Source organism: Fusarium poae, chromosome 4, assembly GCF_019609905.1.
Source record: "Fusarium poae strain DAOMC 252244 chromosome 4, whole genome shotgun sequence".
NCBI lineage: Eukaryota > Fungi > Ascomycota > Sordariomycetes > Hypocreales > Nectriaceae > Fusarium > Fusarium poae.
In genome coordinates, this window is record NC_058402.1 from 1,684,736 (window position 1) to 1,708,026 (window position 23,291).

At 48.3% G+C, this 23,291-nt stretch overlaps 6 protein-coding genes across 6 annotated transcripts; 3 read left to right on the forward strand and 3 right to left on the reverse strand.

Moving 5' to 3' along the window:
* Window positions 1-1,589: 1,589 nt before the first annotated feature.
* FPOAC1_010645 (uncharacterized protein) lies at window positions 1,590-3,267 on the forward strand (the record flags this gene model as incomplete). Its single annotated transcript, XM_044855034.1, has 2 exons — window positions 1,590-2,064; window positions 2,117-3,267. 2 exons carry the CDS (start codon window positions 1,590-1,592, stop codon window positions 3,265-3,267), a joined length of 1,626 nt encoding a protein of 541 aa, XP_044702347.1.
* A 2,842-nt stretch (window positions 3,268-6,109) lies between these two features.
* Window positions 6,110-7,587, forward strand: FPOAC1_010646 (uncharacterized protein; the record flags this gene model as incomplete). The annotated part of the gene is made up of 2 exons (XM_044855035.1): window positions 6,110-6,871; window positions 6,925-7,587. The coding sequence occupies 2 exons, from the start codon at window positions 6,110-6,112 to the stop codon at window positions 7,585-7,587; spliced, it is 1,425 nt and encodes a 474-aa protein (XP_044702348.1).
* Window positions 7,588-9,053: 1,466 nt separating this feature from the next.
* On the reverse strand, window positions 9,054-10,103 carry FPOAC1_010647 (uncharacterized protein; the record flags this gene model as incomplete). The annotated part of the gene is made up of 2 exons (XM_044855036.1): window positions 9,054-9,425; window positions 9,615-10,103. 2 exons carry the CDS (start codon window positions 10,101-10,103, stop codon window positions 9,054-9,056), a joined length of 861 nt encoding a protein of 286 aa, XP_044702349.1.
* A 6,563-nt stretch (window positions 10,104-16,666) lies between these two features.
* Window positions 16,667-17,266, reverse strand: FPOAC1_010648 (uncharacterized protein; the record flags this gene model as incomplete). Its single annotated transcript, XM_044855037.1, has 1 exon — window positions 16,667-17,266. The coding sequence occupies one exon, from the start codon at window positions 17,264-17,266 to the stop codon at window positions 16,667-16,669; it is 600 nt and encodes a 199-aa protein (XP_044702350.1).
* Window positions 17,267-17,531: 265 nt separating this feature from the next.
* FPOAC1_010649 (uncharacterized protein) lies at window positions 17,532-18,860 on the reverse strand (the record flags this gene model as incomplete). The annotated part of the gene is made up of 1 exon (XM_044855038.1): window positions 17,532-18,860. The coding sequence occupies one exon, from the start codon at window positions 18,858-18,860 to the stop codon at window positions 17,532-17,534; it is 1,329 nt and encodes a 442-aa protein (XP_044702351.1).
* Window positions 18,861-21,050: 2,190 nt separating this feature from the next.
* FPOAC1_010650 (uncharacterized protein) lies at window positions 21,051-22,650 on the forward strand (the record flags this gene model as incomplete). Its single annotated transcript, XM_044855039.1, has 3 exons — window positions 21,051-21,101; window positions 21,149-21,940; window positions 21,991-22,650. 3 exons carry the CDS (start codon window positions 21,051-21,053, stop codon window positions 22,648-22,650), a joined length of 1,503 nt encoding a protein of 500 aa, XP_044702352.1.
* Window positions 22,651-23,291: the final 641 nt, after the last annotated feature.

The window sequence follows — 23,291 nt, forward strand, 5'->3', positions numbered from 1 at the left end:
TCTGGCTCGTTCTCCTGCCCAGACTTTTCTGATTGTATGCAACTTGAAGCTGTCTAGTGGTATTCCAACGAAGATAAATACATAACTGTGATAACCAGCGTACTGTAAGCCCGCGATGGCATCAAGTCATTTCATTGTAGAAAACATTTGGCTTTGGCAATATAAAAGAGTAAGTAGCTTTATAACACCCAGTAGACGTCGAGGCTGCATCTACCGAGATCATATTAAACTTCGAGGAACACCCACATCAATAACACCCAGTAGACGCAGTTGTTTACTGTTGGAGGTTCAAGTCCTGAGTTTCTGCCATACTAGCGCAGGGTTATTCCCGGTACTGTGTTTAGGAAAACCAAAGACAGCATATGGAATCCATTGTGATGATATTTACAAGTTGGACAATATCTAGGATAATCTCACCACTTAGGTAAATAGAATCTCGTTGTCCATGTTGGTCGTGCTGTCACAGTGTAAGCACAAAGATAGGTCCTGCAGGTACAGCAAAGTGACTTCAAGGTTCAAGAAAACGAATCAACCCCCCCGGCATCGGTAACTTGCTCAACCATGTAACGAATTGACTCCCTGGTCTATGATGACCACTTACCGCCTCACTCGTGTTTCACCGTTCATCTCAGGGCTGTTGTTGTCTGATTGTCTGTGTTTGTTTTGCCAGGAACAAGATCACAAGATCAATCGCCCTGACAGCGAAGCAATATTCCATACCTGGACATCGGCTAGATACAGAAATCATAACAGTATCTCGCTTGAACCGGGCAGGTTTGTCCGAGACACAAGCTGAGCCTGGATCAAGCAACTGCAAACAGTGGGAGATCGTAATCGGTTTCTGACTGTGTTTTAGTGCGTGCATTATCAGACGCGTACAGTAACAAGAGACCCTGTGTCACCTACGTCACTAGTACTCAACTGACGGATGCCGGATCAATGCCCCGGGCTGTTATTTTCAGTCTTGAGAATAACTCTTTCAAGGATCAAAAGTATGCCTCACTCATATAGAGCCATTTGAATACATGACGTTCCCCTGAATCAATGAAGCATGAGACATCACGAGGCAGCCTCAACGCGGACAACAACACCCGTGAACGCCTCTTATCGACGACTCATCAAGGTGAGATAGCGTCAACGAGTCACGTTTTCGCAAGTGGATATTTGAGTTGCTGGCTCGCCGCCTTCCTTCCTAGCTTAGCTTGGCTCTGGGCCTGTACCTGGCATAGAGTGACACGCAACACTGCACTAACAGATACTCATATAAACTTGATGACAATCAGATAGTAGAGCTCCCCAGCAACTGCCTGAATCGCCCCTGCCGCTAGGAAGCATAGCCGCTACGCGGGGTGTGGTCAGCTGCAGGTTGCTAGGTTGGCTCTGGCTCGGGTCTCAGTCTCAGACAACTGGGGGCGGACTGGGGGAAGCTTCCCAGCCATAATTACGTCGCTCACCTCTCTTGCGCGTTTACTTCTTTCTCTCTTCCATCAACACCAACCACTCTTCTTGTTGATAACATCTCAACATTTCCCACTTGTTATCAATATCTTCAGTATTAGCATCACTGAAGCCCGTTGAAACAGCACACAATGCGTTTGTCAACTTCTGCCCTCGTGCTGGGCGCTGCCTCTTCGGCCATGGGCCTGGAGCAGCAGATCCTCGGCGGCGGCGACTCCAAGCCTCTCATCGACCTTGACGTGAACGCGTGGACCAAGCCCCTCGAAAAGTTCTTCGGAGAGATCTCATCAGAGGCCAAGGCCGTCTGGGACGAAGTCACACTTCTTGCCCCCGACGCTGTCGAAGCTTTCAAGAAGCAGGTCCTCACTGAGCCCAAGAAGGTCAACCGCCGACCCGACTCTCACTGGGACCACGTCGTCAAGGGTGCCGACGTTCAGTCTCTGTGGACCGAGAAGAACGGCGAGAAGCATCGCGAGGTCGGCGGCAAGCTCGAGAACTACAACCTCCGCGCCAAGAAGGTCGATCCTTCCAAGCTCGGTGTTGACAAGGTCAAGCAGTACAGTGGTTACCTTGACGATGAGGAGGAAGACAAGCATCTCTTCTACTGTAAGCCCAGCCGTTACCAAAGTCAAATCTGAATTAAGCTAATAAACGAAAGGGTTCTTTGAGTCCCGCAACGACCCCAAGAACGACCCCGTCGTCCTCTGGCTCAACGGTGGCCCCGGTTGCTCTTCCTTGACCGGTCTCTTCCTTGAGCTTGGACCTGCTTCCATCAACAAGAAGATTGAGCTCGTCAACAACCCTGAGTCATGGAACAACAATGCTTCCGTCATCTTCCTTGACCAGCCCGTCAATGTTGGCTACTCCTACAGCGGTGGTTCCGTGAGCAACACTGTCGCTGCCGGCAAGGACATCTACGCCCTTCTCACCCTCTTCTTCCACCAGTTCCCCGAGTACGCCAAGCAGGATTTCCACATTGCTGGAGAGTCTTACGCTGGCCACTACATCCCCGTCTTTGCCAACGAGATCCTCTCCCACGATGACCGCAACATCAACCTCAAGAGTGTTCTCATTGGTAACGGTCTTACCGACGGTTACACTCAGTACGAGTACTACCGCCCCATGGCCTGTGGTGAGGGTGGCTACCCCTCCGTGCTGAGCGACAGCGAGTGTCAGTCCATGGACAACGCTCTTCCTCGATGCCAGTCTTTGATTAAGGGCTGTTACGAGTCCGGCAGTGCCTGGTCTTGTGTTCCTGCCAGCATCTACTGCAATAACGCCATGATGGGCCCTTACCAGCGCACTGGCCAGAACGTTTACGACATTCGAGGCAAGTGTGAGGACAGCTCTAACCTCTGCTACTCTGGCCTCGGCTACATCGCCGATTACCTGAACCGTGAAGAGGTCAAGGAGGCTCTCGGTGCCGAGGTCAGCAGCTACGACAGCTGCAACATGGACATCAACCGAAACTTCCTCTTTGCCGGTGACTGGATGCAACCCTACCACCAGCTCGTCCCCAATGTTCTCGACAAGATCCCCGTTCTTATCTACGCTGGTGATGCTGACTTCATCTGCAACTGGCTCGGAAACCAGGCCTGGACCGATAAGCTTCAGTGGTCTGGCCAGAAGGATTTCAGCCATGCTGACCTCAAGCCTCTTGAGCACGCCGGCAAGGAGTACGGCAAGGTCAAGTCCAGCGGCAACTTCACCTTCATGCAGATCTACGGTGCTGGCCACATGGTTCCCATGGACCAGCCCGAGGCATCTTCTGACTTCTTCAACCGCTGGCTCAGCGGTGAGTGGTTCTAAACTGGACCACTCTCTGTTTCTTAATGTGTGAGTGTACACTACATGGGAGATTGCCGAGATTGTAATTTTGGAATACATGAGCGATGATGGCATTGCATGATTATTAGGATGGTTATTAGCTACAATCAGATACGAATTCAACACGTTTAACATGAAATAAAGAGCTCTTTCTATTCTTGTCGTGATATGGTGGAAGGTAATCTGCTTGCTTACACGTAGACTGTACCTGGCATGAGACTGATGTGGTTTATGCTATGTTACCTTGAGCAGACATGACATGCCGACAAAGCAGGGGGAGGGATCTCCACACCCGGCCGAGTGACGAAAAAAAGATCCATAGTGACCCAGACGCGATCAGGTTTCTGTCATAGCAGGTGAATGGAAGGGCAGTCCTATTTATTTAGATGTTAGTTATTAGCATATTTGAAGAGCAATGCTGGTGCAATTTGGATGTTTCCTCGGCAAAGAACGGCTTATTGGCTTATTAACGACGACATCTGCTCGGCTAGTAGGTAACATAAGTTGACGTCCTAAACTTAGGGTACACGAATAAACAGCCTAGGAAGCATAGCCTGAATAGCATAAACTGACCTGTTAATTGCATCCCTTATGCTTCTAGCAGCCAATTCTTCTGATACCTTGAGGTCCAGGTCGAGCGAGTGGAGGCCAGACATCGGGATGAGGTCAAAGTTCCCACCAGGTACGAAAGAGATGAGGGCAGAGTGCGAGAAACGAAGGGCAAGTACAAGGACAAACCGGTGTGGATACGCATTGGAGAAGACGTCGAACAACGGAGGAGGCGCCGGGAAGAGGGTAAAGATGCGCGGGCCAAGAGGCGAAAGACAGGGAGTTTGGCTACTTAGTTGCGATATTGTAGATTTGTTGAGGATTCTGGGGTTTTGGCTTCGGATTTTCGGTCTACCGCGGCATGACAGTGGAGAGAAAGGGATATTTTTTCTTGCCTTTTATTTTCCTGCTCTCTTTGAGCCCCTGTAGTTTGATACGTTTGGGTGATAGCAAATCGACTTTGTGGTAGATAGGATCTCAGAAGCGAGCCCACGTCAAGCGAGCAAGGTGGTTCAATCATGACATCAATAGGGATCCAGTATGATAACATATACAGGCAGATAGATGAAGCTGAGCCGGTATCTTGCAGCAAATATTATAGTTAATTGTCGACATTCAAAATCAACTTTTATTCAGTGGAGTATTAACTGCTGTGTTCATGCCCGATTATCTACTTCAATGGTTCTCTGTATGCTCACACGACACAATGACTTACACGGCTTCACTAAAAAAGATCGAATAGGATACTGAAACTTTTGATGTAGTCTACCTAACGGGGTTCCACATGGCCGAGCATTGCGTTAGCGCATCCCCAACAAAAAAACATATTCGAAAAGACAAACAGCCGCACTTTGTTTTGAGATTTGGAGTAGCCCCCGCGTGCTCAAATACAAAGTATCAGATAGCAAAGACATAGTGTAGATAGTACAGGGCCTAACACTAGAAAGTACTGATTTGGGCTGTCTACCGTACTGTGACAAGAGATTTAATCCCTGGCAGTTTTAACTTAGTCTAGAACCGCCCCCAGTTCCATCGGACGGAGCTGGTGTCGACGTCGACCACAGATCCACGGAAACCCTTGCAGAGCATCAGAAATAGGCAGTTCAGGACAACCGACGGAACTTTGCAATTACAGAAGATGTTATAATCAATCCAATAATAGGTGGCCATGAGGGTAAAGGGGCTCTTTTTCGGTACAAGAGCCACCTGAAAACGATGAATTGAATAATTATGCCTTATCCCGTACGGACTATTAGAACACTCACTCATTGAAAGTACTGCCTCGGTTCAAGCCCCACATTGCTACATCCACTCATGATATCCGGGACATTTTTTTTGTGTCACACATTTTAAGGCTTCAACGTTAAAGGCGCGGCTCGCAATCATGATGGCCACTTAATGGCATGAATACGCCAAGAATTAATGAGTAAAACATGTGGAGAATTTCTATTACTGTCAATTGTATACATGGCAAGAAGAAGAAAAACACCAGCAGATAAACTCACAGTGAATGAGTATTCATGATGACTTGAATTACAGAGAAAACATTGAATAAAGAGACCCTTATTTTAAAACCCTTGCAGTAACATTAAAACTAGAAGCACATGCCAAGTCAAAGATGTAAATGATAGGCCAGCACAAGCGCATAGTCTCTCTTTCCGGCGGCAACGGGTACCACGCTTGGCAAGTAGGTGCCAGTTTCCCAATGTTCTTTCCCCAACTGTTACTCAACTGTTACTGTAACAGGAGGGCCCTTGATGATACCTGCCTCTAGAACAAAAGCTCGGGACGGGTCTTCTCCATGGGTCCATAGGTAGGTACTCCATCCCCAGCCGGGTCCTCGATTTGATCCTCAAAAGGTACTTTCCACTTAGCTTCGCTCTACAAGTCGAGACACCTCCGAATTGCTCCAGTTTGAACCGGGGGCGGACTTTGATAGACGAGAAAAAAGGAAGTTAAAACCAACATCTCCCGCATCTTTACCCGATATTTAGATCCGAACCTCTTGCCTCTCCCAGATCCAGGTGTCTCCTTTTCTGTGACTTACCTCTCGGTCTTACTTTATCTGTTACCTCTGTTTGTTCTCTGGTTTCGATTGTTCTTCAATTATACCCTTGCTTCGTTTCGTCACTTCGTCACTTGCACCGATTCACATTCGGCCGATATCATTGTTCAACAGACGATTAGCAAAGTCCATCAAACCGACCAACTGAACATCCATTCTTCCTCCTTTCATTTCCTCGTCCAACTTAGGACAAGTCATTAATACGCCGTCATGGCCGAGCATTTCAAGCTGCTGGGCTCTTTGCCCGACTCGAGCCTTTTCAGCTTCCCTCCCACCAATGCGCCTGCTCCCATTGCGCCTGTCGATGTACCGACTTCGATTATGCGCCCCTTCAACATCCCTGAGCACTGGTTCACTGCTGCTCTCGACGCCAAGGTTCCTTTGACTATCGCTATCCTCTATGCCGTCACTGTCAAGAGTCTTAACATCTACAACAAGTCCAACGGCAAGAAGCCATGGGCTATCAGCAAAACCAGGCCATTCTTCGCCTTTGTCGTTCTCCACAACGTCTTCCTCTGTGTCTACTCTGCTTGGACTTTCTGGGGCATGTTGAGCGGCATGAGAAGAAGCATTCAAAACCCCACAGGTCCTCAGGGTCTTGCTGGTACCGCTGATAGCTTCTGTCGTCTGCATGGTGCTTCTGGTCTTGGCAACTCAGTGTACTACAACGAGACATCGAGTTCGTTCGTTTCTGCTACTGAGCACGCCGCCATTGTTAATGGCCTTCCCAGTGGAACTGTCGGCGGTCGTATGTGGAACGAGGGTTTGGCTTTCTATGGTTGGATCTTCTATCTCAGCAAGTTCTACGAGGTTCTCGACACTTTCATCATTCTCGCCAAGGGCAAGCTCAGTTCTACTCTCCAGACCTACCACCACGCTGGAGCCATGCTCTGCATGTGGGCTGGCATGCGTTACATGTCGGCTCCCATCTGGCAGTTTGTTCTCATTAACTCCTTTATTCACTCCCTTATGGTAAGTCAAGAATCTGCAGTATTCGTATGGACAACTAGCTAATTCACCCTCAGTACTTCTACTACACACTCACTGCTTTCTCAATCCGGGTTCCTACCCCCATCAAGCGATCACTCACCACGATGCAAATCACCCAGTTCATTGTTGGCGCTAGCAACACCATTGCCTACTCGTTTATTTCTTACAAGGTTCCTGTCGCTATTATCCAGAAGCTCGCCGCTCCTGCATATGCCACCACAGCTGCTCCCGATGCAAGCCAAGAGACTGCTGTTGACGGAGCTGTTGAATCCATCAAAAAGTTCATCTGGGGTGCTGCTGAGGGCGCCGCTGCTCCAGGTGCTGCCCCTGTTGCATCCCAGGCTGTCACTTCTGAGGCTTTCACTGCCGAGACGCAATACATTACTCAGCCCTGCATCATGACCACAGGCGAAACTTTTGCTATTTGGCTTAACGTGCTGTACCTTGCTCCTCTGACCTACCTGTTTGTCAGTTTCTTCATCGCAAGCTATGTTAAGCGCAGCAACGCTGCCAGCAAGAAGACTCATAATGTCAACGCCAACATCGCTCTTGCAGAGAAGGCCGGCTGGGATGCTGCTAAGGGCATTGAGAAGGAGATCTATGATGGTGCGAACACGGCCAACGGTTCCTCGGCTGACGAGGCTTCGCGGGCCTCTACACCTAAGAAGGCCAACGGCAAGTCGCGACGGAAGGCCTAAGGGAAACGGGCTTGGGTGAAGATGAAATCAAAATGAAGACAATTATCAAGAGCATGAGGAAGGCACGAGCCAATACTTTTGCAGTGGGGTTACTGTGACAATGGCTTTGAAATAAACTTAAAAAGCGTTTTGGGTCTCGGTTTTGTTCGATCGAGTTCCGTGTTAGAAATTTAGACGATAGCGATGCCATATTTTGTGAAAGAGAATATTAAGAAACAGACACTGTGTACATCGCTGTTGTTGAGACTCGTGCTAGTGAATGTCCATCAAGTCTGTGGCACACAGGAACACTACGAAGAGCTCTAAATACTTGTCACTTCACTGTGACGCTTGATAAACGACCTTCAGTGTCTTTTCCTTCAATGATGATGACGTCGAACTGAACATCACTTTAGAAGACATGTAGACCAATAAACCCGAGGTTATACGCATAGCCTTTCACATAGTTCCATCTCATGCTGTAGTAAATATATATTGATATGTTTAATCTATTCAATAACCACTGAAATTGCCAGTGTGTCAGCTTAAGTCATTGGTATACATATGACAAGAGACAGATAGAACATATGTACAATGTATTGATTCATCTTGGTCGATGCACCGCTTTGAGGTTCAAGAGAATAATTTTATCTTGTCACATCAACCGACATGGACAAACATAATACGTGTGTCTATCTACTCATCATAACTGTTATGGTACTTTTATTCACTGAAGGGAAAATTCGGCATTGATTTGAAAACATTGTAGTATGTAATCTAATAGCAGCGACGGTCCATAAGAGTCCGGTAGTCCACAGGCATGGCCAGATCAAGTTGGCCAGATGACTACCTAATTTCATAACATCATAAATTTCCTTTCCGTGCCACGTATGGCAATGCAAGTTCCTTAAACCATCTATGTGTGTGCCAGGCTATGATAGCTCTTAATGCGCCTTCCAATAAGCAAAACATTAAATGATATTGACCAAATTGACACCCTCTATGTGCCTTGTCATGATCTGGTTGTCGAGACAATGTTACCAGGAAAATAGTCGAGTTGCAGTAAGTCAAATTGACACTGCTTTCCAGAACGCCTCGCTTTGAATGACAGTAACCGAATAAAGAGCAAATGCGAAGTGCGAAGTCCAGTTGATAAACTGGCCAATGGGGACAGAGGCGGTAATGGTAGAGGATGGTCGAAGAATGGGGTGATTGGTAGGTTTGGACAAGGAACCGAGTCACTTGTCGGGTGATATTTGCGGTCTGTTATGATACTGTCATGGCCTCATGAACCAGGCAGATCGGGTATCTCATAGTGCCACTCAGTTAGTGGTGGTAGTAAATATAGTAGGTGTAACTGAGAACGATGTCGATTTCATGCATGGAAACCCAGCTCGATCTCGATAGATCGGAGGATTAATCCGCACGCTGCTGTCATCTGTCCCCAGGCAGAAGATATGACAGCTGACTGACTATCTCGTGTTCGCTTAGAAAGTGCTCCAGTTCCAGTCTCTGGGTACACTGGCAGCGAGTTCAGGGCCACGAGGCAAATCAGAAGCATCTCCGAAGCCGGCAGCGATAGGAGTAGAGGTAGGGTTGGGAGCATCGGAAGATGCAGCGCTCGAAGCACGGCTGCTGTTGCGAGTGTACCAGCTCTTGAACTCGTCGCAGCAATGGCGACAGGTTCGGGAAAGAGGTGCACGTGGGTTGAACTTGGCATCATGGTCAAGTGGAGCAGCGAAGGTGGAATGGGAGTCGCAAAAGATGTGGCCACACTTTCGGCAGTGATGGCGACGAGTGAAGTAGCTGAAAGTACGCTTGCAAGTCGGGTCGTCGCAGACAGTGGATTCGGAATCAGGCTACAGAAGTATTACGTTAGCCAACTGTGAGCGACAGGAAAGTGACGGAAACAACGTGTGGGTGAGTTTAGGTGAGACAGGCAAGGGATTTGTGTTGTACAAAACGGGAACTTGTATACACCTGAGACAAAGGCGCCTATAGGTGTTGTACGAGGAAGATAATAACACTCGCTTGTTTGCTTTACGTACCTTCCAGTGCTTGCGCGTGGGCTGAGACTTGACCTCGGGAAACATCTCGGGATCGAAGTCGCCATCAATGCTGCTCTGAGAGCTATCGCCAGTGGAAACACGCGCCAGTTTGTTGCCAAAGACAGACATGCCAGGGATGTTCATGAGACTGCTGTTGGTACGTCGCAGGGTGTTCTCAGACTCTGTGCTGGAGGTGGATGCACCATCATCAATAGGCATCTTGCTGGTCTTTGAAGGGAACAAGTTGGGACGCAGTGCCGCAGGCATATACATGGGGCGAGTCTGTCGTGCATGGTGCGATCTGGGAGAAGTAGGATTCGACGAAGCAGAGTCGGGGCTGCTGGATTGTGTGTTGATGGGAGAGATTTGAGGACCGACTGAGATCTGATATGAGTGGTTGCGTTGATGTGTAGGGCGCTGCTGCTGAGGAAAGAAATGGCGGGAGTGTTGGTCACCCGGAAGAGTAGGCATAATGAGGTCGGCAGCCATATTGAATATTGGTAAAGCTGAATTTCGAAGGCAGCTTGATATGTGTATACTGGAGCTTGGTTGTGGCTCACAGCGGTCTGTGTCGTAAGGGATGTATGTTGGAGATGGAAGCAGAGAGAGTTGCCGAGATGTAGAAGTCCGGGGACTGAGTGGACAAATAAATGCAGAGGTGGCGGATAGTTATTCGTGAGATGATGATTGGGTTCGGGGTACTACAACTGTAGTTGAACGGAAAGTTAGACGAGCGAGAGTCAAGGGCGGGCCATGGCAGAGTTTAAACCAAAGCGAACAGGCTTAAGGAGGGAGTAGATCTTGGGAACATAGCACGGCCAACACCGTCGCGTGGAGGAGACTGGGGGCGGACGAGTACGTACCTTTCACTGTAGAACTGACTGGGATCCTGACCTAGCACTCTAGTTTAGCGTGAGACCAGGATGTGCCCTCTCTTGCAGTTGCAGGTGGAGATGGAGGCGGTGGAGCTTATGATGGAGTGGGCGTGGCTTGTGCTTGCTGCTTGGCTTGACTTTTGGAGCAAAGCGTCCTTCTGCAACGACAAGGGCCTGTCCTTGTTGCGCGTTTTGCTCTCTCCGTATCCTTCCTCGTCGGGTCTCGAGGGTCCTAACGGCTCGCGGTCGTTAATGTCTCAGTAGCAGTCCGAAATGGGGCAGCTAGGAATTGAAGTCTCTCAAGTATCTTTTTGCCAGTGTTAAAGTAAGGTGAGTTTATCTGGCCCGAAAAACGCCACGCCAGATGATGTCTCGCAATTGCTACGACGTGATGTAATTCAGGATTTTAGCGATTCATTCAGATGGTCGAGACATCCGGATACGGTAACAGGTCTCGAGAGATAAACGGAACGGTTGCTCGATGCCTGTGCGTAGTTGCGGGAGGGATATTTCATATGTGAGCGTCCTGGTTGGATGACATTGGAGCCGCTGGGGCCAACTTCAATCCAGTGGATAGACCCGACCAATTGAGGAGTATTTCTCCTGGCAGTAAGTGATTTACTGCGTACTATGTATGTATTTGCAGACGATGCTGGAGTGATGACTATGTTGGTATCCAGTTGTGATGCAAACCACTTGCTTGTATGTTGGTGATAAATGCCAGGGGTTGAGCAACTGACAGTGAAGCCCATAACAACGAATGCCGAAGCTGAGACTGCCGGCTCTTGTGTGGTGCGAACAAATGTGCTGTGTAGCTAGTGTCACCACCCATGTGTTACGACTTGGGGAACGGAGGCTCTGCCAGATCATGAATATGCTGTTCGAGTCAGGCAACGTGTTTGGTCCTTGCACCAGTTCATTCTGGACCTTTCTGCTGAGGTTTGAATCATGTCAACTACATAGAAATTTCAACGATTTCGAGAGTCGTGTCGAATCCGTCAAGTACAGTTACGTTCTGCAAGGCCAACAACTCTGCAACAAGGTGTGGCCAACTCCTCCGGTCCGCGGGGCTGACTATCGTAGGGCGGCAATTGGACAAGCGCGCTCTTTAGTTCGGCGAGTCCCCGCCAGATAGCGAAAGCGCTCTGCAAGGTTCAAGGTTCAAGAACAGCGCCATCTCAAAGGATGTTGTGTGATTGGGCAGCTGTGGTTCCCGTTTTCGCAGCAGGGAGCTTTGGCTCCTGTGCCTCTGTCCTTTGGGTTGCTTTGCTTTGCTATGAGTTGCTGATTGTGTGTTAGGCCGGTAGCGCAGTGTCTGCACCGTCTGGGAACCGGACCGGGACGGAGTACCTAGAGAAGACAAACGGAGGACGGCGTGTCCGACCGTTCGTTACTGTTCTTTCGTTACTGTCTTTCCTCTTGTTGTTGATAAATTTGATAACGTTCACCATGGTATCGCTGGTGGTTTTGATCAAGTTTGCGAATAAGCCAACCATTACGTACAAAACATTGAGGACCCATAGGTTGCCGAACAAGCTTAGATTACATAGGTAGGTAGAATTGGAAACAGCGACTCGACCCAGCTGTTATGGAGCATTGGGGAAAGAGTGGAGGCCTAACCCAGGTACTCCGTAGGTAGGTATGTACATAGGTAGGCGCAGGACAACCAGCACCTGCCCGGGTAGTTGCAGTTCGACAAATGTAGAAACAGCGTCCCATTCACTGTTGCGATGTTGTATCGTTGACTTCTTCACCGGCTATCAGCACAACCTGCAATACAACGCACACACTCTCTGGGACGCACGGTCTTTGTCTTGGTCTCGCAAATATGGATTGACATATGTTTCTTTTCATAGCAAAATCATCATGCATTATCGTCACGTTGTGTGCGAACTGTACGCGCAGGGGTCTGTGCTCTATGTGCTCGACCTTCGGTACCTAGTGTAGTTACTGCGTAGGTAGACAACCGTTGCAATCTGATTTGACAGTTTCCGAGATGCCATATTATTGTCTTGTCTTGATGCAGCGAACAGAGCGACGACGGCCGGCAAGTAGGCATGCACTGCTTGAATCGATGTCTCTCCCGTCCCCTTTCTGACATATCTACCGATCTGATCGCATACAACGCTGTGCTTCAGCTTCAGGTTTCATCAACCCATCTCGATCGACATATCCGTTAATTTACAGTAATTCTAAAGGCTCATCTTTGAGCATAACTTTCGTCATGATCATCCATCAGCAACGAGATGATGCAAATGATCGACTATCGAATATTCAACCCCTTTCCTGTCTGCCAACAGCGGTGCTACAATGCCATTTCCCATAAACTTACTTCACCATGATTCACGCACAAACACTTCACGACAGCATCATCCCGCCCCTCCTCTACCTCTTTTTTTCTTAATACCTGGGCTGTTCGAGCTTAGGTCCCACCATGACTAGTTCGCCTACGCATCCATCACTTTACTTGACATATGGTTGGTCTACTCGCTTCTTGTTAGCCTCTCAGAAACTCCACTCTGATGCATAGGTTACTGAAAGCTTCCTCCACTTGAACGGTGTTTTTAGAGACTTTAAAAGATCGCCAAAGGACTTCATTTGGGCAAGGGCGGGGCAACTGGCCAACAGGAAATGGGATACGATACTACCAGACTACGTAGTAGGTAATTCAAAGACAAGCTCAAATCGCTCCCCCACTCGATTCCACCATCGGACGGGGTTTGTTTGTTGCGTGTTCACAACTGGGGCCCCTTGTCTAGAACTCCCTTTGGTTCTCTCCAGCTTCTGAAGTGGTCTCGCCGTTTAAAGGTCTCGTGACCTTCCTGTCTGGTCTCAGGTCCGGGAGCCGTTTACGTTTCACCTTGACCACATCCCTTCAAATATTTCGGGCGGAGACTGTGCTTTCTCGGAGGTAATGTAACTAATTCGGAGCTCATCGGGCCTATCCTTATGTCAAATAAACTGCTCCGAAGACTGCCCTGTCATGACAGGAGATGATGGCTAAAGTGCACGTACTGTACATGGGACTGGCAAGTAACTGTTTGCAGCGAATAGCATTCCGCCTATCCGTATCAACATCGCATTCCCCCCGCCTGCTGCTTGAATATTCCTTGACTCGATGCTCATCATTATACCGTACTTCGGACCGCCAACGGAACAAGGCCATCGCTTCAGCTGAATTGGTATGTGGGAGGGAATAGGCAAGGAACGGCAGTACAGTTACCTCGGCGCCTCGTCATGTCCCGCTAGCCTGTTGCCGTTGCCTTCTCGAATCTTGGAAGCTTTCGAGACCATCTAAACATGAAAGGGAATCCCTCCAACCGCCACCTGATGGATCCACCACGATGGCCTGTGCAGGATTTTTCCATCTCGACGGGGGATAATTCAGCCAAAAGTGGTTTGCCTCTGCCGCAGCGCGCTCCGCTACTCAACCCCTGTTTAGCTATTTCCACTAGGCGCCGCCGAGTCTTTATGGAGCTCAAATCTGATACTCCACCGAGGCTCGTTGCAGCCACGTTTCCTCCATTTTGGAGCCCTCAATCCGTGGCGTCGCCGACAAGCCTTTTCCGTCAACGTGGGGAGTGGGGCCAGGGTCCTCTTCTAGATCTGCCATCTCCCGCCAACTGCCACGAGATTGCCGCCGAGGTATCCGTCACCGACTGTTTCCCTTTAGGACACTTGAGACATGGAGGCTCCGTATGATCAGATATAGCTCAGGCAAAAGAAGCACAAGGGCTTTGGTTTTGATCGACGCATTCGAGACCCAAAGGATACCCCATCGTACGTGAACCAATCAGAACTGCTTGGTGTCGCATATCGAATCTTGTCAGAAATTCAGGGTCCAAACCAAGTGGTCCAAGCGAAGAGCTTGGAATGCAACTCATAAGTTTACTGTAACCCAGATGAGGGGAATTACGTACGTCTTTGGCCACAGAGGGGTCCCTGAACCGCTGAATTGTTGAGCTGCCCATGAACACCATGTCTGTCGAATCCCTGAGACGAGACATGATGCGCAGAAGCGAATGAGGAAGGATTATGATCTACAGTTAAGGAGCCTGCGGAGGTGTGTCTGCTCAGGTGATTAGATCTCGCACCTCTCGACATATGGCGCAGCAGGGGCCAGCTGGATAATTTTTGCATCAGTTACAGGAAGGGAGATGGGGTTTGCAGGATCATGTGAGCAGAAACAGCGCATCAACTGGTCTGAGACATCAAATCCGTCCTTGCCTGAGATCCATCCATCACCCGTGCATAGGGATTCAAGACTAATTATCGCCTTCACCGCCGCTCGTCTTAAAGGCCCTTAGAAACTAGGTAAACTATTTTTGAGTTACATACAAGGAGACGCCTAGTGTTTAGATGAGGACTGCGTATAGTACTCATTTTAGTGGCTGGACGAGGCTGGTGTTCAAATGAACGAATCAACTCGATACAATAGAGTGATGCTACTTACATAGTACATCATACACTTGACCCAAAAGCACAGACATTGAGGGAAATACGGCTAAGTACGTAAATACATACTATCCGCCCCATTATCAGGACCCTTCAATTGTTATGCTTCAGCCTCTTAGCTTACATGATTGTCATTACAGTTGCAGTATGTGGTTGACCACGATCAGGGTCCCAAGTCGAAATCAACTAACTGGGTCAGTTAGTCAATCAACTGGGGGCTTCACTTCAATGAGTGCTCAGCTTTGACCAAGTTCGCCTCAAAGGTCCAGCAATGGCAATAAAGCCCCATCTAATCTAATCTAGAAAAGTCTCGAATTCTACGTAGGTAAATAAAGTAAGTAATGAGTAGGTAAGTGATTAACAAGCAATGCCTGCAAAGTGGTATTGTATGCAGGTAGGTACGTACAGTTGGTATGTTAAGCCCGCAGGTCCGTTCTCGTCAATAGTCAAGTTACCAGCCCCATCTCTCTACCCATGTCTCACTCTTCTCTCGAATATGTAAGAGGCCGAGATGCCAAGACTTCGGAGTGGGTGTCGCGCTTTACTTGTATCGGAAGTCGACCTTCAAGTTGCGGCTCCTCGGCATTCTTATCACTCGGCTACAATTGGTTGTGCCTTTACACCTTCGCTATATTTTTGACAGATGAACTTAAAAACAGCCCAACGAGAACAGGCTTTTGCAAGTGCCTGAGGCCTGTTGTACACACACACACATAGGTAGGTACATATGCACAAGCTTGAGATGGTTGCTGTCTTAACCAATCGTTCTTCTGCCCGTTGATCAGATCAACTACAGCGAGATGCACAAAACAAAACAATGTAGAAATTAATTTGTACATCATCTCCACCGCCTTTTCTCCCCCTCAGTTTCGATTTCGCATGACCAGCGCCTTTGCCTGTGCCTCTGTTTCTGACTGTCTCAAGATATGCAACACTTTGCGCAAAATGCCTCTTTCTATATAGTTAACTCCGAGCCTTGTCACATACTCATGTTTGCCCCATGTTCTTGTACGGAGTAAAAGGAAATCAGACATTTAGCCTCGAACTGCCGGGGTATTGATGTTTCGAGCGGATCCGTTGCTGTGTATGTATTTGCTTTTTCCTGTCTACAGTGGTGGCTTGCGCGGTTCTCATTTAATTGATCTCACGATTTCTGCAGATGCATCCTCGTTCCTCTTTTTTTCTTTTTCTAATTGTGCATATCACTCGCAGATGAGAGGTGATTAAACGAGCTTCGTGCGTGATGGCTACTACTAGTATGTACCTAGTCTTAATAGTACGTAGTATTGGTTGATGGCTAACTGTCCATCCCCACCTAGTGATGGGGAAGACGATCTCAGGTCTAGTTAGTTACTGTAACCGTACGGAGTTGCCTTCTTCTCTCGTGCGAGAACATCCCTAGTCGTATTAGGAACACATTGCAGGCCCAGCCTCTTGAAAGTTATCGTGAGCTTTGATCAGGGAGAGCCCTACTGCAGACCCTGCATTTCGAGTCAATACAAAGTCTGTGTGTTGCATAGGTAAAGTCTCTCTTCGGAGATTATGATAGGTGACACGTCCTCCATCGTGTCTAGTATTCACTGTAGGACTCTCTCATCTTCACCGTAAAATGATATCTGTACATATATGTACGGTGCCGTACAGCAACTGCATTGGTCCATGCTATGTGGTTGGCCGATTGCTGTGCTGTGCTGTGCTGTGCTGTGCTGTGCTGTGCTCTGGTCACTCCATCTCCCATCGTCCACTCTTACCGCCATCCTTGAGAACAACCCTCAGCCCCTCAATGACCATGCCTTTATCCACTGCCTTGCACATATCGTAGACTGTCAGTGCCGCTGTAGACGCCGCTGTCAGCGCCTCCATCTCCACGCCAGTCTTCCCATCGCACGTGACCGTAGCAGCGATCTCAACTCTGTCGTCACCCCTGACGTCGAGATCAACCGTCGCCTTGGAGAGCGCTATCGGATGGCATAGTGGGATCAAGTCTGGCGTCCGCTTCGATGCCATGATGCCCGCGATCCGCGCAACCCCCAGAACATCGCCCTTCTTCATCTGATTGTCCCTGATGAGATCGATTGCCGTACCGTTGGAGAACCGGACAGTGCACACAGCTTTAGCGATGCGTGATGTCACCGTCTTTTCCGATATGGAAACCATTCGTGCCTCTCCAGATGACGAAACGTGGGTCAGCTTTGCCTTGTTGCTGCCATCTTGACTTTTGGCAAGGCGGGTCTGCGAGAAGAGCCTCTGCTGCGAAAATGACGACGGGCCACGAGTGTAGAAGTGGCCGTTGCGGAGAAGAGACTGTACTCGGGGAGGCATGTTGTGAGATGATGAAGACTGGCTAGTGAAATCTACAGCAAAAACTCGATTCAGCATGCATTACATTTAACTCGTTATCGGAGGGTATCCAAGCTTCATATGAAGTAAATCAAAAAGCCAACAACCCCTCTCAACGCCGCCCCATAGTCATGATTGATAGTTGCCCCGCGAACTATCTGTCTCCCGAATAATGTCTCGTCCAAGTATATTATACTCCAACTCAATGCGTTATGTGCGAGAAATCGAGGGGATGAAAGGAGCACCATTACCCACCTATCAAGATCATGGGCCTGTTCTTCATGTGTTCCAACTCGCCAATTCCAGCATGCTTCGCCTTCTTCCTCTTGACAGCTGCACCGATAACTTCTAGAAGTTCCATCTCATTAGCTGCCAGACCAAGAGGAGTTTGATCAGAGGTTAGGAGGTCCCTCCGTCGAGCCATCTCGATCTGCTTCATCGCTTCGAAAGCTTGCTCGTCGACAGGTTCGCCGCTGTTTGACTTGCGCAGAATATCCCGTAAAGACACCTCAGCGTTGCCAAAGAGACACACCTTGAGGTTTCCATCACCCGTAATCCGAAGACGATTACAGCTTCCGCAGAAGTTGTGTGTCATGCTGGTGATGAACCCTATCCTTCCGGCAAAGCCTGGAATATGCCATGTCTTACTTGTGTCGTTCTTGTGATCTTGCACCTTTTGAAGGGCAGGGTACTTTGTTCTGATGAGATCCAGCATTTCTTGGTAGCTAAACATTTTATTTTTGCTCCATTTGTTGCCGTCGAATGGCATATATTCGATAAAGCGCACTTCGATGTCCTTTTCTTGCGTCATGTCCACAAAGGGAATCACTTCTCTTTCGTTGACACCCCTCATGACTACGCAGTTGATTTTTAACTTGATGCCGGCACCGAGCCTATTCATCTCAAGAATTCGATCAATGCTTTTTTGCACTGCATCGTAACCCTTCCTTCTTGTCATGATCTGGAACTGCCATGGGTCCAAGGTGTCGAGGCTCAGATTTACACCTGTCAATCCACTCTCAACCATGCTGTCGAGCTTCCGGTGCAGTGAGATACCGTTGGTTGTGATGCAGAGCTCCTTGAGTCCATGTTGCCGCAGCCCTCCAATCTGGCGCATCAGAGGAAGGATATCCCGGCGCACGGTCGGTTCTCCTCCGGTCAACCTAATCTTTGAGACGCCTTGTGATACAAAAACGGAGGACAGGAGGACAATCTCGGGTGTTGTCAAGAGCTCTCGATCTGGCGACAAAGGCACCCCTTCTTCCGGCATGCAGTATACACATCGTAGGTTGCATCGCTCCGAAACTGAAATGCGCAGATAGTCATGCTGCCGGTTGAAATTATCGGTGAGAAAATCGGAGAAAGGTTTCGGGTCTCGGATACGCCGGCGTTGAGGTTGCAGGAGGTCAATTTCTGGTGTTGAAGATGGAGATTCGCGGGGTCTTTCTTGAGGCGCAACGGCTGATGCTGCGGTTGCAACGGTTCTCGAGGTAAAAGTATGAGGACGTAGAGAAGCCGTTCTTCCGAAGGCGGGAGCTGAGGCTGAAGCTCTTGAGCTTAAAATGCGAAACGACATATTTGCGAAGCAAGATGGTGATCAGACGAACAAGGTGAAGGAAGGGTAGAGAGATTGATTTTAGCTTGCTATACAGCCATCATTTCAAGTTGCCGCAAAGACGATGCGACCAAGCGAAAAGGTCCCAGGTTGCGCAACAAATAATAGACAAACTGGGTGAGTTATTATTCTCAGTCTTTCAGGACTTTTGTTTAATGATAAAAGCCTATCATGGGTTCAAGGTACGCAGCCATGAGGTGCATATTAGTTATATGTTACGTTATCCAATCTTATCGTGTACCCGGTCATCGCCACAATCCGTACGTTCCCCGTTCCCCGTTCCCCGCGCTGAGTAATGGAAATATAATAATACCGTAGTGGCCCGCTCGTGTAAGCCGCGGAGTTGCGAAGACAGACAGATCCATTTGCAAAGTTAGTTCTGAAGCGAAATGATAAGGCCTATCATGACAGTCTATCTACTCTTTTATCAGTTGGCTTGTAGCTGAATTCTATAGATACTGATTGGAAAATTCTGGTCTTGTTGATGTAATTCAAAACTGCTCTCACCATTACCTTGATGCCTACCATGACAGTAAGCACTTACTGTACAACACCTGTTTAATTACAGAGTAGATATGCCGGCTTACTAAAATATGAGTAAGACACTTGACGTATTATATCACAATCTACTTCTTATAATATGTTATATGTTTGTGATTCGGAAAGGGTGGTTGAATGGTTGACCTGAGGAAATGTGCTACCCTGTACAAGAGCAATCGTGCAACGGAATAGAAGTGATAATCGGCAGAATATCCATTATTCTAGCCCATAAGCTGACCTCCAACTTTGAAGAAATAATACAAGATGGATGAGTATTATCCCATTTTGTTTTGGTTCTTCGGCTGCATAATGCCAGCTGGTCCATGGTCAAAGTTACAGCCTGAAGAAGCAATAGCTCTTGAGGTAAACAATACGATCGCTCAGATAAAAAAGGACATATGATCAGAGTATGCTAGAGAACTAGGCTGCCATATGTGGTATAATTATGAAATATCAACAGGGTCGTGGCAGTACGAGGTAGTAATATTTAAGTACGCGCCCAGCTACTTAGCCAATACCTCCTCTAACCCCCTGTTAGTCTACATACAGAAAACAGTATATGAATAAACTTACTAAGAAGTCTGAGTTGTAAGCTGATGTATTATATGAGTGTATAGTAGTAGCAAGGCCCAAATACTGGCGCTTACTCTTGGCTGCTCTGCTTTAAGTGTGGATGTCAATGTGGTTGTATCTAATATGTTGGCCGTTGCAGTTTTAAAACACCAATGACCGCTCAAATATACTTTCGTATGAGTGTCTGATATGTTTGCTTACAGTTGTTATGATGTCCAATCGGTTGATCCGATTCTAGCTAGATTCAGGAGCTGTTCAAGTGGTGTCACTCAACAATATCTATACATTTTTTAGTGCAAAGCTAATTTCAACATAAATATAATCAAAAGATATCAGTAAAGTATACTTAACCAGGAGGTTGATTTAATACTTTTGATATGTCTTCTTCCTCGAGTGCACTCGCTCTCTTAATACGATACTCTTATGATTTCAGGTTAGACAACTGACGACACATATGTGGATGAGTCTTGGCATATACAAGTAGAGAGAATTAAGCAGAAAGAACTACATAATAAACAGTAACATGCATTTATTAGTTAACTCATGTGCTTACTTTACATTAGTATCAAGCCTTGGGCGCATTCATGTACGTTGTAGACCCTTTGTCGTTGACAACAGAAGGCGCTAAGCCAGAATCGGAAGAATGTCAACACAGTGACAACCCACATTAACAATAAGTGTTCCGCGCTGCGTTGACAAGTTTATCAACGACTGAACCTCTCAAACAACAGAGGTTGTAGCAACTACCAATAATCCCATCACCGAGCCTCTGAATCAAACAGAAAGACACCGGCTCACCGCTCTTACGTTTAAACTCAGTCTCATTGCAAGGATATCCTCAGGGTCTGCCAGCGATTACAAGCCTTTACTGCTGCCTTCTGTCTGAGGTTATCTACTACCTACCTACCTACCTATCCAGGTGACTGACTGAATGTCGGTAAAGAGACTGTAATGATGCAGACCTCACGTGTTTTCAAAGGTACCCTATGACCTACGTGTCTCACTTTCCTCCCCTTTCCAACGTTTGATTCAACGTCAATGAGAGTCAACGCTAACCAGTCTTTGTCATACTCACAGCGTCGCCTCACTGTACAACCAGTCCTGATGGCAGATTTATTGCTACAATCTCATCGCAGAGTGTCATAGTGCGCTCAGCGCCCTCACTGTCGATTGCACAGACGGTCAAGTTACCGCCAGACTTCACCACCCCTGTGTCCACGTTGGCATGGGCACCCTCATCTTCCCGCATCCTTGTTGCAAACGCCGACCAGATTCATGTCTTCTCGATAGTTGACTCGTCATTTCGTGCCGCGATCAGGAACCCTGCAACAGGCGGAGGAAAGCAGACCCTTGTACAGTTTGGTGCATATGATGACGAGGTCTATGCCTGTGCTGCATTCGGCCTCAAACTTTCTATTTTCGACCTGTGTGCTTCCAAAGCCATTGAGATTAACAACCCCAAGTTTTATCTCCCCACGTCTGCACCAAGAGGGTATTCCTTGCGACCCCAGAGTTCCCACCTGGCCATCTTGACACGCACAAGTGGCCGTGATGCTGTGAGTATCCACGAGCCCAGGACGAGACGGGTACTACGATCTTGGTTCCCAGAAACAGTAGATGCTCACGGCTTGGCGTGGACCCCTGATGGAAAGTGGCTCCTTCTGTGGGAAGCCTCGGCGCATGGCCACAAGCTCCTGCTGTACACACCTGACGGGCAATTCTTCCGCTCCGTTGGCGCATCTACCATTGCTCAAGGCCAGGACGCCGATCTTGAGGCTGGAATTAAGTGCTGCAGTCTCAGCCATGATGCATCATTCTGTGCTATTGGCGATGGCAGCAGGACAGTGAGCGCTCTTCACACAAGAACGTGGAGAGATGGGTTGAAATTTACGCATCCCACCACAGTTGTCCCGAAGGATACACTCCAGGTGAGACCGATCTATCGTCGAGTTACTTTTATTCTTACATAACGCATCAGGTCTGGCAAGAACAGCTTAACAGCTCATCTCAAGGAGGTACCTCTTACACATTTCTCCGTGCAAATCAGATGGTCTCGCCCCCTAGTCGATTGGTAGATGGCAAGCCTCCACCCGAGGTAAAGACAGGATGTTCCTCATTGGCCTTTGACGCATCTTCGACTCTGCTGGTGACCAGGCTCGACGACGCACCCACTACCTTGTGGATATGGGATGTCACCGCAGCTGAACTCCGCGCGGTGCTAATGTTCCACTCGGTTGTTGAGTATCAATGGCATCCAACAGCTCGCGAGCTTCTATTAGTGACGTGCCAGGACGACAAGTACCGGGGCGTATGTTTCATCTGGGATCCATTATCTGAAGGGCCCAAGCCAGTCTCTTTGGGCTCTCACCTTCCGAATGGCAAACTTACTGGTAAACCACAAGCCGCCTGGATAAATGGCGAGCCTGAGTTTCCGGTTCTTCTACTTTCGGACGCACAAAATGGCGTCTTGATATCGTGTGCAGATGCGGCGCAATGCCCGACGCCCTGGCACGAGGGGGCTGCCGGCGATAGAACGTTGGGGTCGGTGCATGACATCGGAGACACAGTTGATGTATCTGCTCTGATGCCTGATGACACATCGACATTGGATGATACCTTCTCTTTCAAGCACAATTGAGGACCCAAGAACCAGGGACTGGCCTGCCACGACCTAGATGAAAAAAAAAAAAAACATATTTTTGGGAGAAGGCCATGGCTTGGCTTGGCATGCGGGAGGCTACCTCAATACAAGGACGAAACCATCTTGGCTCAAGATGTACCTGCGAAGCGACTTGGCCCGTGTTACACCGGTGGCACATTGGTCCAATGTTAATGCATTGAGTACTACGAAGTAGAAACCATGTAGTTTCCTCTTATCTCACGGAAACAATTACATGCCTGCACGTTATCCCCTCGAAAAAGCAATGAAACTATTAGCGTTGACGCCACAACGATGACATGAAGATTGGGTCGCAATGGGGGAGACCTCTTAGTTGTCTCCGCTCTCTCAACCAGCTTGGGAAAGGGGGTGTCTTGAGACCTTGCATCGAGTTTCGATCTCCATTAGTTGATTCATGGACGAGATCCTTCGCGACTAAAGATCTAGTAACCGGTGTTTACCACAAGGTGGAGTTCTGATCATAATATGACATGTCACATTGAACGGCGCGACTTATCCTGGTACTCTGCATAATGTCAGGGAGAGACATTACTTCAACATTGGGTAGGACCTGTGGCTTGGAACGATCTGCTAAAATTGATGACCAACGTTCGTGCAGA